Source organism: Vicia villosa, linkage group LG4 (assembly GCF_029867415.1).
Source record: "Vicia villosa cultivar HV-30 ecotype Madison, WI linkage group LG4, Vvil1.0, whole genome shotgun sequence".
Taxonomy (NCBI): Eukaryota; Viridiplantae; Streptophyta; class Magnoliopsida; order Fabales; family Fabaceae; genus Vicia; species Vicia villosa.
Genome location: NC_081183.1, coordinates 140,829,930 through 140,844,802, shown reverse-complemented (window position 1 = coordinate 140,844,802; position 14,873 = coordinate 140,829,930). Strand labels below are relative to the sequence as shown.

Here is a 14,873-nt window from a genome sequence, read left to right as displayed (position 1 = left end):
TTGAAGTCTTTAGATTCTCAAACAGAATGTGAGAAATGTTGATCTCAGTCTTTTTGCCAATGCAGAAAAGAGTGTGCTTGTGATCTGGACTGATGTAAGAAGAGGAGAGCATCCTTTTTCTGTGGTGAAGAGAACCCAGAATAATCTCAGCCCATACTCTATAAAATGGCTTCAAGGTGCCTGTGTTATTCGAGTCAATCCCAGAAGACTTAGAGATTTGTTTTTCAACTATCGACCAATCAACAGATGCGTGTCGAAAACCAGACCAACCTTCTTCATCATTCAGATTGTATAGCTTCCTGATCAGTTTTTCAGAGATAACCACTTCATGCCCTAGCACGAATGAAATGATGGCCGTTGGGGTAACCGTTGCATGTACCCAGAAATCCTTCACAAGATCAGGATAAATTGGACCAACCAATCTATTAAGGTACTTGGACCATCCTTGCTCAAGAATTCTTGCATCACACTTAAAGCCATTCGCTTTAAGATTGTTTAAGTCCACAGCAGTTTCACATAAAACCTCCAAGTCCTTCGTGGGTATCAAGCAAGTTTTCAAAGGAGCATATTCATAATTTCGTAGAAGGATTTGTGAGGAAGTAAGTCTTTCTTTTGAGGAAGATGAACAAGAGGAAGAGTTCATGATGATTATGTCGTAAGATTAGAACAAAGACTAGGGTTTGAAAAAGAAAAACAGATGCAGCGAAAAAAAATGTACAACAAAATAGAGAGACGGAGAAAAGAATGAAGTTGAAGCGGGCTATTTAAAAGATTTGAAAATAATTTAAATCATTTTGCATTAAATGAGAAATGACATTAGGAGAGATAGCATGGTAAATGAAATGATTTAATACAGTTACCTAGGTCGGCGTCTTTTCAACTGCACGCTTTGTACTAACCGCACAGACACGTGTTCATCATCAGATAATGGATGACAGCTGTAAAATATTCAATAGGCTTTACGCCTTCTGATTCCAAACACTGCTTCTGAATTGATCAGGTTTCTCTTCTGGAAACACTCCTTCTGAAGTGTGCTGATATAAATCTGAATGATCTTCTGATCCATTACTTCTGATATACACAGCTTCTGGAGATTCACTTCTTTGTTCTGCAGCTTCTGATAAGACAAAACTGTATCTGCAGAAATTCTTAAGCTGCTTTGTTTCATCAGAAACAAGTTTATCATCAAACCAGATATTTATTGATTCGTCCACAATCAATGTTTCAATATTGTATATTCTGTAGCATTTAGAGCATTTCAGAATAATCAAGAACAACACATCAATGCTTTAGAAACAAACAAAACAGATGGTTCCAAGACTAATAAACTTTCTTTTCTGATCTCCTACGAACATAGTTTCTTCAACAGATTTAAGTACCAGAACTTGGAAGACAGTCCTTCTTCCCTTCACTTGTTGAGACCAACTTGAGTCCAGGTGACATGACATGTTGACTTTTATCTTCTCTGTCGCAAGGAGAATCTGCAAAAGAAATAGTCTTTTTCTTTGGTACCCACATCTTCTTGGGTCCTTTCTTGTTAGATTTTCTCAAGTTCTGATTGAACTTGGGTTTAACATTGTAAGCAATAGGAGGAACAGCATGATAATTTTTAATGTGAGTTTCATGATATTTCCTAGGTTGTGTCACATGCTTTTTGGTGTGTGTTATGTGAAAACTTTGAGCATGTGAAGTGTGCCTAATATCATGGGAGTGGCCATACTTGAACTGATCATACAATGGCTTGTATGTGAATTTCATTTCATCAACCGGTTCAAGTTTGTATGGGGTTTCACCCTCAAAACCAATGCCGACTCTTTTGTTTCCAGACACAGCATATATCATAGAAGCTAGCTGACTTCTGCCAATACTTCTAGATAAGAACTTCCTGAAACTTAAATCATATTCTTTCAGAATATGGTTTAGACTGGGAGTGGATTTTTCTGAATCAGAAGGAGATCCAACATTATTGGATAATTTTAAAAGTTTTTCTTTTAATTCAGAATTTTCCAACTCAAGCTTCTTTGTTTCAAATTCAAATAGCTTTTTCAGCTTTTTGTATTTGAGACTGATCTGAGACTTGAGTTCCAGTAGTTCAGTTAGACCGGAAACTAACTCATCTCTAGTAAGTTCAGAAAATACCTCTTCAGAATCTGATTCTGATGTAGATTCTGATTCGTCATCTTCTGTCGCCATCAGCGCACAGTTAGCCTGCTCATCTTCAGAGTCTGAATCATCTTCTGACTCATCCCAGGTTGCCATAAGACCTTTCTTCTTATGAAACTTCTTCTTGGGATTTTCCTTCTGAAGTTTTGGACATTCATTCTTGAAGTGTCCAGGCTCATTGCATTCATAGCACATGACCTTCTTCTTGTCAAATCTTCTGTCATCAGAAGATTCTCCACGTTCAAATTTCTTTGAACTTCTGACGCCTCTGAACTTCCTTTGCTTGTTCTTCCAGAGTTGATTTAGCCTTCTGGAGATCAAGGACAGTTCATCTTCTTCTTCAGATTCTGATTCTTCAGGATCTTCTTCTCTAGCCTGAAAAGCGTTAGTGCATTTCTTGATATTGGATTTTAATGCAATAGACTTACCTTTCTTTTGAGGCTCATTTGCGTCCAGCTCTATTTCATGGCTTCTCAAGGCACTGATAAGCTCTTCCAGAGAAACTTCATTCATATTCTTTGCAATCTTGAATGCAGTCACCATAGGACCCCATCTTCTGGGTAAGCTTCTGATGATCTTCTTTACGTGATCAGCCTTGGTGTATCCCTTGTCAAGAACTCTCAATCCAGCAGTAAGAGTTTGAAATCTTGAAAACATCTTTTCAATGTCTTCATCATCCTCCATCTTGAAGGCTTCATACTTCTGGATTAAAGCGAGAGCTTTAGTCTCCTTGACTTGAGCATTTCCTTCATGAGTCATTTTCAAGGACTCATATATGTCATAGGCCGTTTCCCTGTTAGATATCTTCTCATACTCAGCATGAGAGATAGCATTCAGCAAAACAGTTCTGCATTTATGATGATTCCTGAAAAGCTTCTTCTGATCATCATTCATTTCTTGCCTTGTCAGCTTTACGCCACTGGCATTTACTGGATGTTTGTAACCATCCATCAGAAGATCCCATAGATCACCATCTAGACCAAGAAAGTAACTTTCCAGTTTATCTTTCCAGTATTCAAAGTTTTCACCATCAAATACCGGCGGTCTAGTATAACCATTGTTACCGTTGTGTTGCTCAGCAGAGCCAGATGTAGATGCAGGTGTAGACTTTGCAGTTTCATCAACCATCTTTTACTGAAGCGTTTTTCTCTTCCTGAATCTTTTCTAAACACGGTTAAGTGCTTGCACCTTAGAACCGGCGCTCTGATGCCAATTGAAGGATAGAAAAACACTTAGAAAGGGGGGGTTTGAATAAGTGTAGCTTTAAAAACTTGACAGATAAAAATAAATTGCACAGTTATTTTTATCCTGGTTCGTTGTTAACTAAACTACTCCAGTCCACCCCCGCAGAGATGATTTACCTCAACTGAGGATTTAATCCACTAATCGCACGGATTACAATGGTTCTCCACTTAGTCAGCAACTAAGTCTTCCAGAGTCTTCTGATCACACACTGATCACTCCAGGAACAACTGCTTAGATACCCTCTAAGACTTTCTAGAGTATACTGATCCACACGATCACTCTAGTTACAACCTGCTTAGATAACATCTAAGACTTCCTAGAGTATTCTGATCCACACGATCACTCTAGTTCCTTACAACTTAATGTAATCAATTCTAAGAGTATTACAATTGCTTCTTAAAAGCTATAATCACAAACTGTGATATTTCTCTTAACGTTTAAGCTTAATCTCACTAATATATTACAACAGCAATGTAGTGAGCTTTGATGAAGATGAAGTTTCTGAGCTTTGAATTTGAACAGCGTTTCAGCAAGTTAATTGTTTTGCAAATCGTCGTCCTTGCTTCTCATCAGAACTTCATATTTATAGGCGTTGGAGAAGATGACCGTTGAGTGCATTTAATGCTTTGCGTGTTCCGTACAGCATCGCATTTAATGTTATACGCTTTTGTCAACTACCTCGAGCCTTGTTCACGCTGTGTCTACTGACGTAGCCTTTAGTAGCTTTTAACGTTCCTTTTGTCAGTCAGCGTAGCTTGCCACTTGTACTTCCTTCTGATTTGATGTTTGTGAATACAACGTTTGAATATCATCAGAGTCAAACAGCTTGGTGCAAAGCATCTTCTGATCTTCTGACCTTGAAGTGCTTCTGAGCGTGATACCATCAGAACTTCAGTGCTTCTGTTTTCTTGTTCTTCTGATGCTTCCATAGACCCATGTTCTGATTCTGCTTCGACCATCTTCTGATGTCTTGCCAGACCATGTTCTGATGTTGCATGCTGAACCCTTTGAGACAAAGCTTCTGAGCGCTGAATTATGCATACTCTTTATATATTTCCTGAAAAGGAAATTGCATTGGATTAGAGTACCATATTATCTTAAGCAAAATTCATATTATTGTTATCATCAAAACTAAGATAATTGATCAGAACAAATCTTGTTCTAACAGAACAGAGCGGTTGACCCCACTGAGGGTGGCTCAAACCCTAGGTCTTATAGGCCTCTATAAATACATTTCCCTTAAGGGAGAAAGATAAACCCTAAATCATACACATTCTCTACACATCAAAGAGCACAACGCTAACCAAGGCCTTAACACCCCATTAGTCTTAATCTTACGCTTTCTTCTTAGCATCACCGCTCATCAGTAGAGTATCTCACCTCACGTGAGCATGACTCCTAAACTACCACAAAACACTACCGTACAGGACTTCTCGCCGTCGTGGGAAAGTCCTAACCACCATATCCATATCGTTATATAAACCTACTAAAACCTCAGAGTCTCCCTGCCCTTATACTGGAAACATGCACACCTGTATCTTTTGACCATTACAATGAATAAGTGAACTCTATTAAATTTAAGATTAGGAGGGTTGTCTAAATTATACATCTCATGTAATTCTTAGTTGCAACCCAGTTAGGAGACATTAGCTTCGATAGAAAGAAATGAAAAGGTAACATTTCCACGCCTCCACCCATTATAAGAGAGGTGTTATTCATAGTCATCCACAATTATATAGGCCACAATCCCAGCCTGACCGAGTAGAAAGAGGTTCCTCACCACCTATAAGTAAGAGGCTCAACATGAGGTTTATATCATCTTATTCTAACACATTCACCAAGATTTTTGGTGATGGCCTAAGGCCAATAGAAACCACCAGTAAATATCAGGCCAACATGTCTGTTGGAATGACATTGGCATAAAATTATTTGATGATGACTAAGTTAATAACATTTAAATAATTTCTTTTAATACTCTTGCATTTGCATTTGCAGAATCAAATTTAAAGAGACCAATAAATATCATGATCTCATCCAAATGTGAAATCATAACAACAATAAAAACAATTAAAAGCACTTATTTATTTCTTATTTTCAAATCCAATCATTTATAGTGAGAACTATATAGTAATTAACAGTATCAAATAGGCCCAATAGGCTTTACAACTGATTGATTCTCAAATCTATGCCTTTCCTGCTAGAACAGGAATACTCTGCTCATTCCTGAAGAAATTATCAGGATCAACAGCAGTCTTAATCTTAACCAACCTATCAAAATTATTATTAAAAAACTTAGCACCATAAACTTTACCTTCTTCATAACTATTCTCACCAAAACTATTTATCCCAATATCAATATCTCTATAGTTTAAAAAAGCACTTCTAGGATTCTTTGACACATAAGGTTCCATAAAACTATATAGGCTCTTTGCTTGATTCAAATACTCCAATGTAGCATTAGCTGCTGGATCCTTCCAACTCACTGAAAATTGAATTTTGAACAAATTCCCAGCACGGTGAGGAAAAGGCGTTGCGTCGGCGGGAATCTCAGCCATTTTTCCACCATAAGGGTTGAAAACAAATCCAACTTTTCCTAACTCAATCATCTTTTTCCATATCAATTCCAATCCCTCTCTGGGAATAGCTTTCTGAACATAATCAGATTTTCTCTTCCCGAAAATTGCCGAGTTAAGATTCCTATCCAATAGACTCTCTGGTTTCGCGCCGCTATTATATTTTTCATCGTCATTGTACCAAATGACAGAATTAATCCAACTCATTTCAAGACAATCTTCTTTTTTCAATCCTAGAAGTGGAAATTCTTTACCTAGAATTTCCACTAACTCCTCGGCGCCACCGAGAAACAAAGCAACCACAGAAGCTCTAATAGTTTTTTCTCCTTTCTCAGTCTGAGAAGTTATAGGCTGCAAAAGAAGCCTCAAGAAAAGCCTATCATCAATAGTTGGAGCAACTTGTTGCCATTGAACAACGAGATCAGTAGCATTTTGATCCAAAGTTTTCCCAATACGGAAAGCAGTAACAGTTTCAGGAACCGCTACTAGTTTAACAGTATAAGATAAAACAACACCAAAACTAGCACCACCACCACCTAGTAAAGCCCAAAAGAGATCTTCTCCCATTGATTTCCTATTCAAAAGCCTTCCCTTAACATCAACAATTTCAGCATCAACAATATTATCAACAGATAAACCATATTTTCTCAACATTGCACCATACCCTCCACCACTGATGTGACCACCGACACCAACAGTTGGACCAACACCAGCAGGAAAGCCATGAACCTTACTCTTTTCATAAATTCCGTAATAAAGTTCACCAAGTGTAGCACCTGCTTGAACATAAGCAACCTCGTTCTTTATATCAACATTGATTGTTCTTAGATTGAACATGTCAAGAACAATAAAGGGTGATTGATTTGAGATATATGAAATACCCTCATAATCATGTCCACCACTTCTGATTTTGATTTGAACATTGGTGTTTTTGGCGCAGATAACAGTGGATTGAACATGTGAGGGTAGTTTAGGAGTAACAATGATTGATGGCTTGGAAGTTGAGGATGTGTTGAAACGTGCGTTACGGATGTAGTTTTGAAGGACAGTGGAAAATGAAGGGTTTGATTGTGGGAAAACAATGTTGGAGATAGATGAATCCGTGTTGTTTTGTTTGAGGCAGTTAAGGAAATTCGTGTACAAAGATTCTGAAGCAGGTGGTGCTGCTAAGGATGTATAGAAAACAGATAGAAGAAGGAAAGATAGAGAGAATAGTATTGGTTTTGCCATTGGAATGTTTTGTTTTGTGAGTTAGGTTGCGGTGAATGTGTGCGGTTTTTATAGGAGAGAGAGTAACACGTTGAAATTTCAACAACTTGTCTAACATAGGACGAGGCTGTCGCAAATTTGATAATATTTTAATAACGATGTCTTTTGTTTTTGAGAGCTTATATGCTATCTGTGGGTATGGTTGTTTTTTTCCTTATCATAAATATAGTATCTGTTGGATCAAGTATTACTTATTATATCCTTATTATAAAAATAATAAATTTGTAACTTTATTGAATAATCATTGTATTTGAACTAATTCAGATATAATTCAATGAATTTAAAAAAAACAGATCAATATTTAATTTTTATTATATTCTAATAAAGAGAAATGATAGAATAATGTTCCAAAAATAACTTAGCATTTCTTATTTTGATGTTTAACCAAACATTGAATTGAGACATCTCATGACATAATTATATCATATCTCTTATTCGAGTAAATCAAATAGGCCATAATGTTTTGACTTTTAGAATATTTTTTACTGTGATTTTTTATTTTTTCTTATAATGCTTTCAACTTTTGAATATATAAATTTTTTATATATTTTATGGAAAAATAATACATGCACCATAAGAAAATTATAAAAAAATATTACATTTTTTCTATATACTTTCCACAATATATATATATATATATATATATATATATATATATATATATATATATATATATATATATATATATATATATATATATATATATATATATACATATATATATATATATATATATATATATATATATATATATATATATATAAATCAACTAGAAATTAAGAAATGATAATTAATTATTTAAAAAAAATTTATTAATGTATCAAAAAAGATTATTCTTCCGTATTACACTATTACTACTATATAAATCCTCTTTAATTTATTTTCACAGATTTTTTTCCTTTCCAACTACGTGATTAAGGGAAAATATTTACCCTTTTTTCAGGGTTGAGATCTATTATCTTTTATTTGGACGGTAAGTTTGCTTTCTTCAATTGTTAATAATTTTATTTTTTGGATTTTTAAGGATCTCGTACTTTTGTTAAAAAAAAAAAGATTAAAGATAGGGGACGGTCAGTGTAAAACAGTTTTACTTATATAATCAATTAAAATATTTTAATTTGTCATGTAATATTAGTTTATTAAATTAATCTAATGCATGTCTTTAATTGATTGACAGTGTAAAAATACTTTCCACTTCGCTACATTTTTTTTTTCCAAAAAAAAAACAAGCATTTCATTTGTAAATGAGGATATCCTATTATAAAAATATGAGGATATATTTTTTATGGAAAGAGCTGTTATAAGTTTTTATTAATTCATTATTATTTTTAGATTTTAATTGATATGTTTATTAAAATATTTTATACTACAACATTGATTTTATTTTATTTAATTATTTAAAGTAATATATTTAAATAATTATGAAGTATTTATGGTGTAAATTTTTTTCATACATAACAAATATATATTTTTTTTCTTAATTTTCTCATTTCTAAATAATAATATTATTTTGATTTACCACTAAAAACTCGCTCATGAGTTGAAATAAAAATAATATTATTTTGATTTACCAATGGATAGGAAGCAAATCCTATCAAAGCTATAATCTAGAGTTTTAACTAGAAAGAGGAAGAACACTAAAATAACAAAATAGAATTAAAGAAAATAAAATACTTTTTCATTTTGATTCATTATCTTTGCTCTCTCTCAAAGAGTACATATATAGTAGTAGAAGTGAATATTAACTAAAGGCCCAATAACTAATTAAAGCCCACATCATTAATATCTTAAAGTCCTAAGAACATTCTAAAAATGCACTTAAATAACAATAATGTAAATTCTAGTTCTAATTAATCATAATCTATCTGTACTCTATCATTGTCGTCGGGTTCACTTGAACCTTGTCCTCAAGGTTCTAAAATCAATAAGAGAATAGAGATATTGTTCCTATGATGCAAAGTTGTAACACTCTTAACTTCTTGAGCGAACTCTCTTACAACATTCTGTAAACATCCTCTGTAAAATTTCACAGCAAATTCCTTGCCATCGGGAAGACACCCTCTGTAAACATCTCTACTGCCACCTCTGCCAACCAAATTTTTGGATGATAAGTTTACAATTGCAGCTATAAGTTCATGCAAACTATACAATATACATGAAGCCGAGTACTTCTCTCGTAAAACCAACAATTCTTCGGGCAGTTTACCCGTATTAACTCAAAGAGTGGGAGGAAGCAAGATAATAGCAGATTTACGGTACAATGGCGCCACTCTCTCCGTCCACAGTAGACTCATCAATTTGACCAATATTATTCTGTTTATGATCCGGATATACTACAGTTGAAGACTGGCTGCTGGAATGTCGTATTGCCCGTTGAAAAACAAAAGTATTTTGATGCAACATCAACTTGCTATACTCCTGCAAGTACTCTGAATTACAAGTGTAGTCTGTGTGCTTCCCCATCTCAACAACTTGCATCACATGTTTTATGGAGTTCTTTTTCTTCTTAGAAATAAGACGCTCCGCTGCTCGAGGAGTAGAAACCTGCAATTTTCGCTGAAGTAATATAAGAAAAGCAGTTCTTGGCATGAAATTTGGAAGAGTAATACACTTGGCTTCCTCAAGAACTTTAATCTCACTCATAAGAAAATATCTAGTAGAATTACTTTCATCACAATTTGGAAGCTCATTTTCAAATGAATTCAGCATATCGACTAAACGAGCAGTGCAGTGCATTCGGTTCTCATCCGGATACTCTTCAAATTCACCTATCAGAAGAATATTTCTTATAGAATCTCTTGAAAGAGAAACAATTAGCAAAAACACAGACATTGCATCAGCCAATGAGGACAAATTAGCAGGCCAAATTTCCACATGTAAACTATAAGCAAGCTTCTCATTGAAGTTCTTAACAATTTCAGGAAAAGTTATTGAAATTATCATAGCTTGAACCTGAACAAGTTTCTGAGGCCATATAGGAATTCCAACAAAAGACTTGACTATTTTGAACAAGAGTGAATGAGACTCAAACAACTTTTGCTCTTCATCTCTGGCCTCTTCATAAGACTCATCGCCGATTCGATGCCTTACACAAACATAACCAAGACCTATGTTAACATCATCTGCAATAACCTTTTACAACAATTAGAATATTAACCATAGTTAAATCAGGAATACCATTCTTCTTCACAATCAATTGCTTCTTGTCTGGAATTTTTCCCTTTTCCTTGTAAGGCTTAACGAGTACCCGAGCATCGCAAACGTAATGGGGGTTTCCTTTAGATAAAATAAGCTTCACTGTCTCAGGATAAACAAAGGTAACAAACCCAAACATACGCTTATGTTGGTATGGAATCTTCACATCTTGAACAGGACCATATATGCTGAAGTAATTGGGCGCATTTTCCTCTCTGAAAGTACTAACATCTAGGAAAGTTAAGTAGATTTGTCTTAAAGCTGGGTTAATCATTCCAGTAGGATGAAATTGGCGCCGGAAAATATGGGTGATACTCTTCCCAAGGGAAATCATAGAGTTCCAATTTGTTGGTTTGGGTAGGGGTGACTCGATCAATGGCAGAGTCACTCTTACAAACAGAAATTTTGCTTGTTTTGATCCATAGTCGTAAAATGATTGTTGCGTCTGTGAATTAAAGTAAGTGGCGTAACAACTTTGTCAGGCGGTTTCGGATCTATAGGAATTTCATCACTACTGAAATAACATCTGCTTTTGGAAAAGACATTGTTGGAACCATCTGCTACATACCCCGGTGAGTCTAGATTCATGAAAACCCTAAAAACAGTATCCCTCAATTGCTCTTTGACATAGGAAGATAAATTCAAAATAAAGTTAGCTTCGAACTCTTCGAATTCATATTTCACAATATCCACATTATCGACAAGGAGCTCTGAATCAATGTTGGATGGGGTTAAGATCGGAACGAGGGTTTGAGTTGCAATCTGAGTACTCAACTTAGCTTGAACATTTTCCTTGACAAGGTGTATATCATTGAAATCCAAGGAAGACACCTCTAACTTCTTCTTGAGGATGATGATGGCATCCAGATCCGTCGAAGAAGATTGGAACGATGACTCCTCGTCATCATAATCCGCTACTGCAAAATCTCAATCTCCAATAACAGGTGAAGAATAATGTTTGTTGAAATCACAGAATCCTTCTTCTATCTGTGGTGATTGTTCAATAACAATCTCACAATCTCTTATGTAACTATAGCAAAGACCAAGTAGTACCTTTTCCAAATCTCCTTTTTTTCTTTCAGTAAGCTAGTCTCCAAAACAGTTCCCAGCTCATTAGTCATAATACCTTCGGAGACGGCATTAATTTGTTCCAGGCCTTCAAGGGTAGAGGTGAAAGGGTTGAAAGAGTGAGGCTTGACAACCTTACTGAACCTGGTCAAATCGGAAACGGAGTTACAAACAACTTCAGTGTTCTATCCAATTTTGTCGATTCCATGAGCCTCGAACAGGGCGTAGCCAGCGGTGGTTTCGTGGCGGAGGAAGAGATCTATTTTGATGGCTGCAACAGAAACCCTAGAATTGTTAGAGTGGGAGAAAGGGCATTCGAAAGTGTTACGATACTGGTTTTTTTAATCTTTTTTTCTTAAAAAAAAGGGTGAGACACTTGTAAATACTTATACAAATCTCTTCTATGATATTTATGATTAATTGTGAAGGTGTTTGTTGATTGAAGTTGTTAGTGATAGTTATTGTAGTGGTATGAATAAATGAGATGTTGAATAGGATGAATATGGGTTAGGATTATGAGTATGTGGTGAATACCCATGATTTAGATATAAATTTGGTGATGGTGATCCAACATGAGTGTAACAAGGTGTAAAACGTTCCCATGAAAAACATGGAAATGAAGATGTGGTCGGAGATGTAATACAGGAATTTATGGAATAGGTAAGAGGAATACTCCATGGATGATATGAAGGTGTATGATAAAGATAATCCATAGGAGGATTTAAGTACATGGATGAAAGCACCAATTGATAGGAAGCAAATCCTATCAAAGCTATAATCTAGGGTATTGACTAGATAAAGGAAGAACACTAAAATAACAAAATAGAATTAAAGGAAATAAAATACTCTTTTCATTTTGATTGATTATCTTTGCCCTCTGTCAAAGAGTACATATATAGTAGTAGAAATGGATATTAACTTAAGGTCCAATAACTAATTAAAGCCCACATCAATAATATCTTAAAGTCCTAATAACATTCTAAAAATGCACGTAAATAACAATAATGTAAATTATACTTCTAATTAATCATAATCCGTACTCTATCACTCACTCAGGACTAGACAACTGAAGCGTGGAAATAAATGGTGAGTGGCCCGATAGAGGAAAACATAATAGGTGGCCCACCGAATCTTAAACGAGGCTCTTGATACCATGTTAAGAAATGTGGTTGGGTCTAACTCATCCCTACAAAACCTGCTAGTAGGGTTAAGATTGTCCCCACTTATAAGCACATGTTTAGGCCATATATTGTCCGATGTGAGACTCTTAACATATATTAAGTATTAAAAGAATTAATTTACTATTTTGGTTCTCATAATATGCTTTTTAGAAATCAACTTCTTTTCATTTTTTTTAACAATTTCGATTCTCCTTCTCCATTTTTGATAAAAAAAATATTTTGATGTGTAATATTTTCAATAGGTTGTACATATGTGAATGGATTGTCTTCTACTTTTTTTTTCTTCAGCCCTCAATGCTGCTCTAAATCCAATGGTTCATAGGCCATAAAAGAATAATACACTAGCATATTTATAGAAAGAGAATAGAATCTAAGGTAATGATTAGTGCTGAAAGGAGTGCAGCATAGGAAAAAACTGTAGAGGATCTTGTACTTATTGAGTAATATGGACGATAGCATTGGCCAATCATATATTACATGTTATTTTTTATTATATTTAGAGCACAAACAAACAATTCTCATTTTATATCGTGTGTCTATCGTGTTCAAGAAATATTTTGATGTGAAACGGAAAATTGGTGATATGTTGATGAAGTTCGTCATGAAATCTCTCTGGCACGGTGATGGGAGTTCTAGTAGATTGAGTCAAGTGTACCTGCAAGGTTAACACTCGATTGCCCAAGTCAGTGAGGTCTGATAGGTGTAATTTGCAATAATATAATGAACCGTACCTTGGTGTAATGCAAAACCACACTTATATATGGATAGTGGGAAAACCAACTCTGGTAAATGCAACTTAGAGTACGGGAGGCCGATGGATTGATTCTATCGGGTGAAATGGGTGTTGTGTCAGGCTCTAATGCACGTCTCCCTCGTGAGAGCCTACATGTTTGCTAATATTTAATAGAAAGATTTTTAGATTAGGCCTTTGAAATGTGTCGGTCTTATTGGGTTGTATGCCCAGTCTGAAATAGTTTCCCCAAATCTTTGCTAAGGGTCATGTACTATTGGTCAACCTTGTTAAATGACAACTTAAACTTCGTTTTAAAATGTGATAAGTCTCAAAAATTTGCATATTTATGTCACACTCCTTTTAAAATCCTCGATTTAGTAACCTCTATGTGGTCGCTTCATATATGGGCGTTGATATTCAAGGACCATTCTCATTGACTCTAGGACAATTGAAATTCATGCGCTATTATTTTACCAAATAGATTGAGGTAGAGCTAATATCAAATATCATTGCAAAAAAGGTTGGGTGTTTCTACTAGGAGTGAGACATTTACAAATTTGAGCATCGTCTCCGATAATGAAACTCAATGCTCTAACTCAATGGTAAGAGAATTTTGCCATAATTTTGGAATCTAAATCAATTTTTTCTCGGTGGAACATCCTTAAGACAACGGTCAAGTTGAATCTTTCGACAAAATTATCCTTTATGACGTTAAGAAAAAACTTTAAAAGGTTAAAGGGTATATGGCTAAAACAATTATACGAGGTCAAATTTAAATTTCTAAACTTCTTAAAACAAATTATTCTTTTCACTTCAAGCCTTTATTTTACATTTTGTTACTGAGAGCTATAGATTTTATGGTCATTTTGTTACTAAGAAAATTTGTTGAGGAAAAACAATAATTCGAGTATATGGGAGAGTTTGATAAGTTTGATTTTTATCGTTCTTAGTTATCTAATTTTGGCTTTAGTTATCTATTTCGCTTAGTTTTATTATCATTTCTCTTTGTTTTTGTTGTTTTTTTTTTCTTTTTTCTAGAGTATATATGAAAAAGAATGATGGATCAAAGCATATGTTAACAAAATGTAAGAATTAAGCACAAGAGATGTATAAACGTTTTAAAGAAATTGAAGAAGAATGAAGTAAATTTGGTGCAAAATGTTAAAAATTACGGCCAACCCATTATGGTAATTTACGGCCGTAATTCTCCAAGGTTTCAAAGATGTGAAAAATAAAGTTTGGTGCGCAACAGGGAAGATTATGGTATGCCTATAATGGACATTACAGCCTTAATGCTTGAGACCTCTTGATTCTCTTTAGTTTGTCTATTTTGCTTTTATGTTCTTTGTTACAAACTTTTTATTTCACTCTAATATTACTATGTTTTAAGCCAGCCAACTTATTAATGGTTATTGAGGGATTCATGGACTTGATTTAGTAATAATA

The 14,873-nt window shown here is 34.6% G+C and overlaps 1 protein-coding gene across 1 annotated transcript; it reads right to left on the bottom strand.

Annotated features, from left to right (window-relative positions):
* Nucleotides 1-5,486: 5,486 nt before the first annotated feature.
* LOC131599797 (berberine bridge enzyme-like 21) lies at nt 5,487-7,215 on the bottom strand. Its single transcript, XM_058872050.1, has one exon. The coding sequence runs from the start codon at nt 7,209-7,211 to the stop codon at nt 5,592-5,594; it is 1,620 nt and encodes a 539-aa protein (XP_058728033.1). The 5' UTR covers nt 7,212-7,215; the 3' UTR covers nt 5,487-5,591.
* Nucleotides 7,216-14,873: the final 7,658 nt, after the last annotated feature.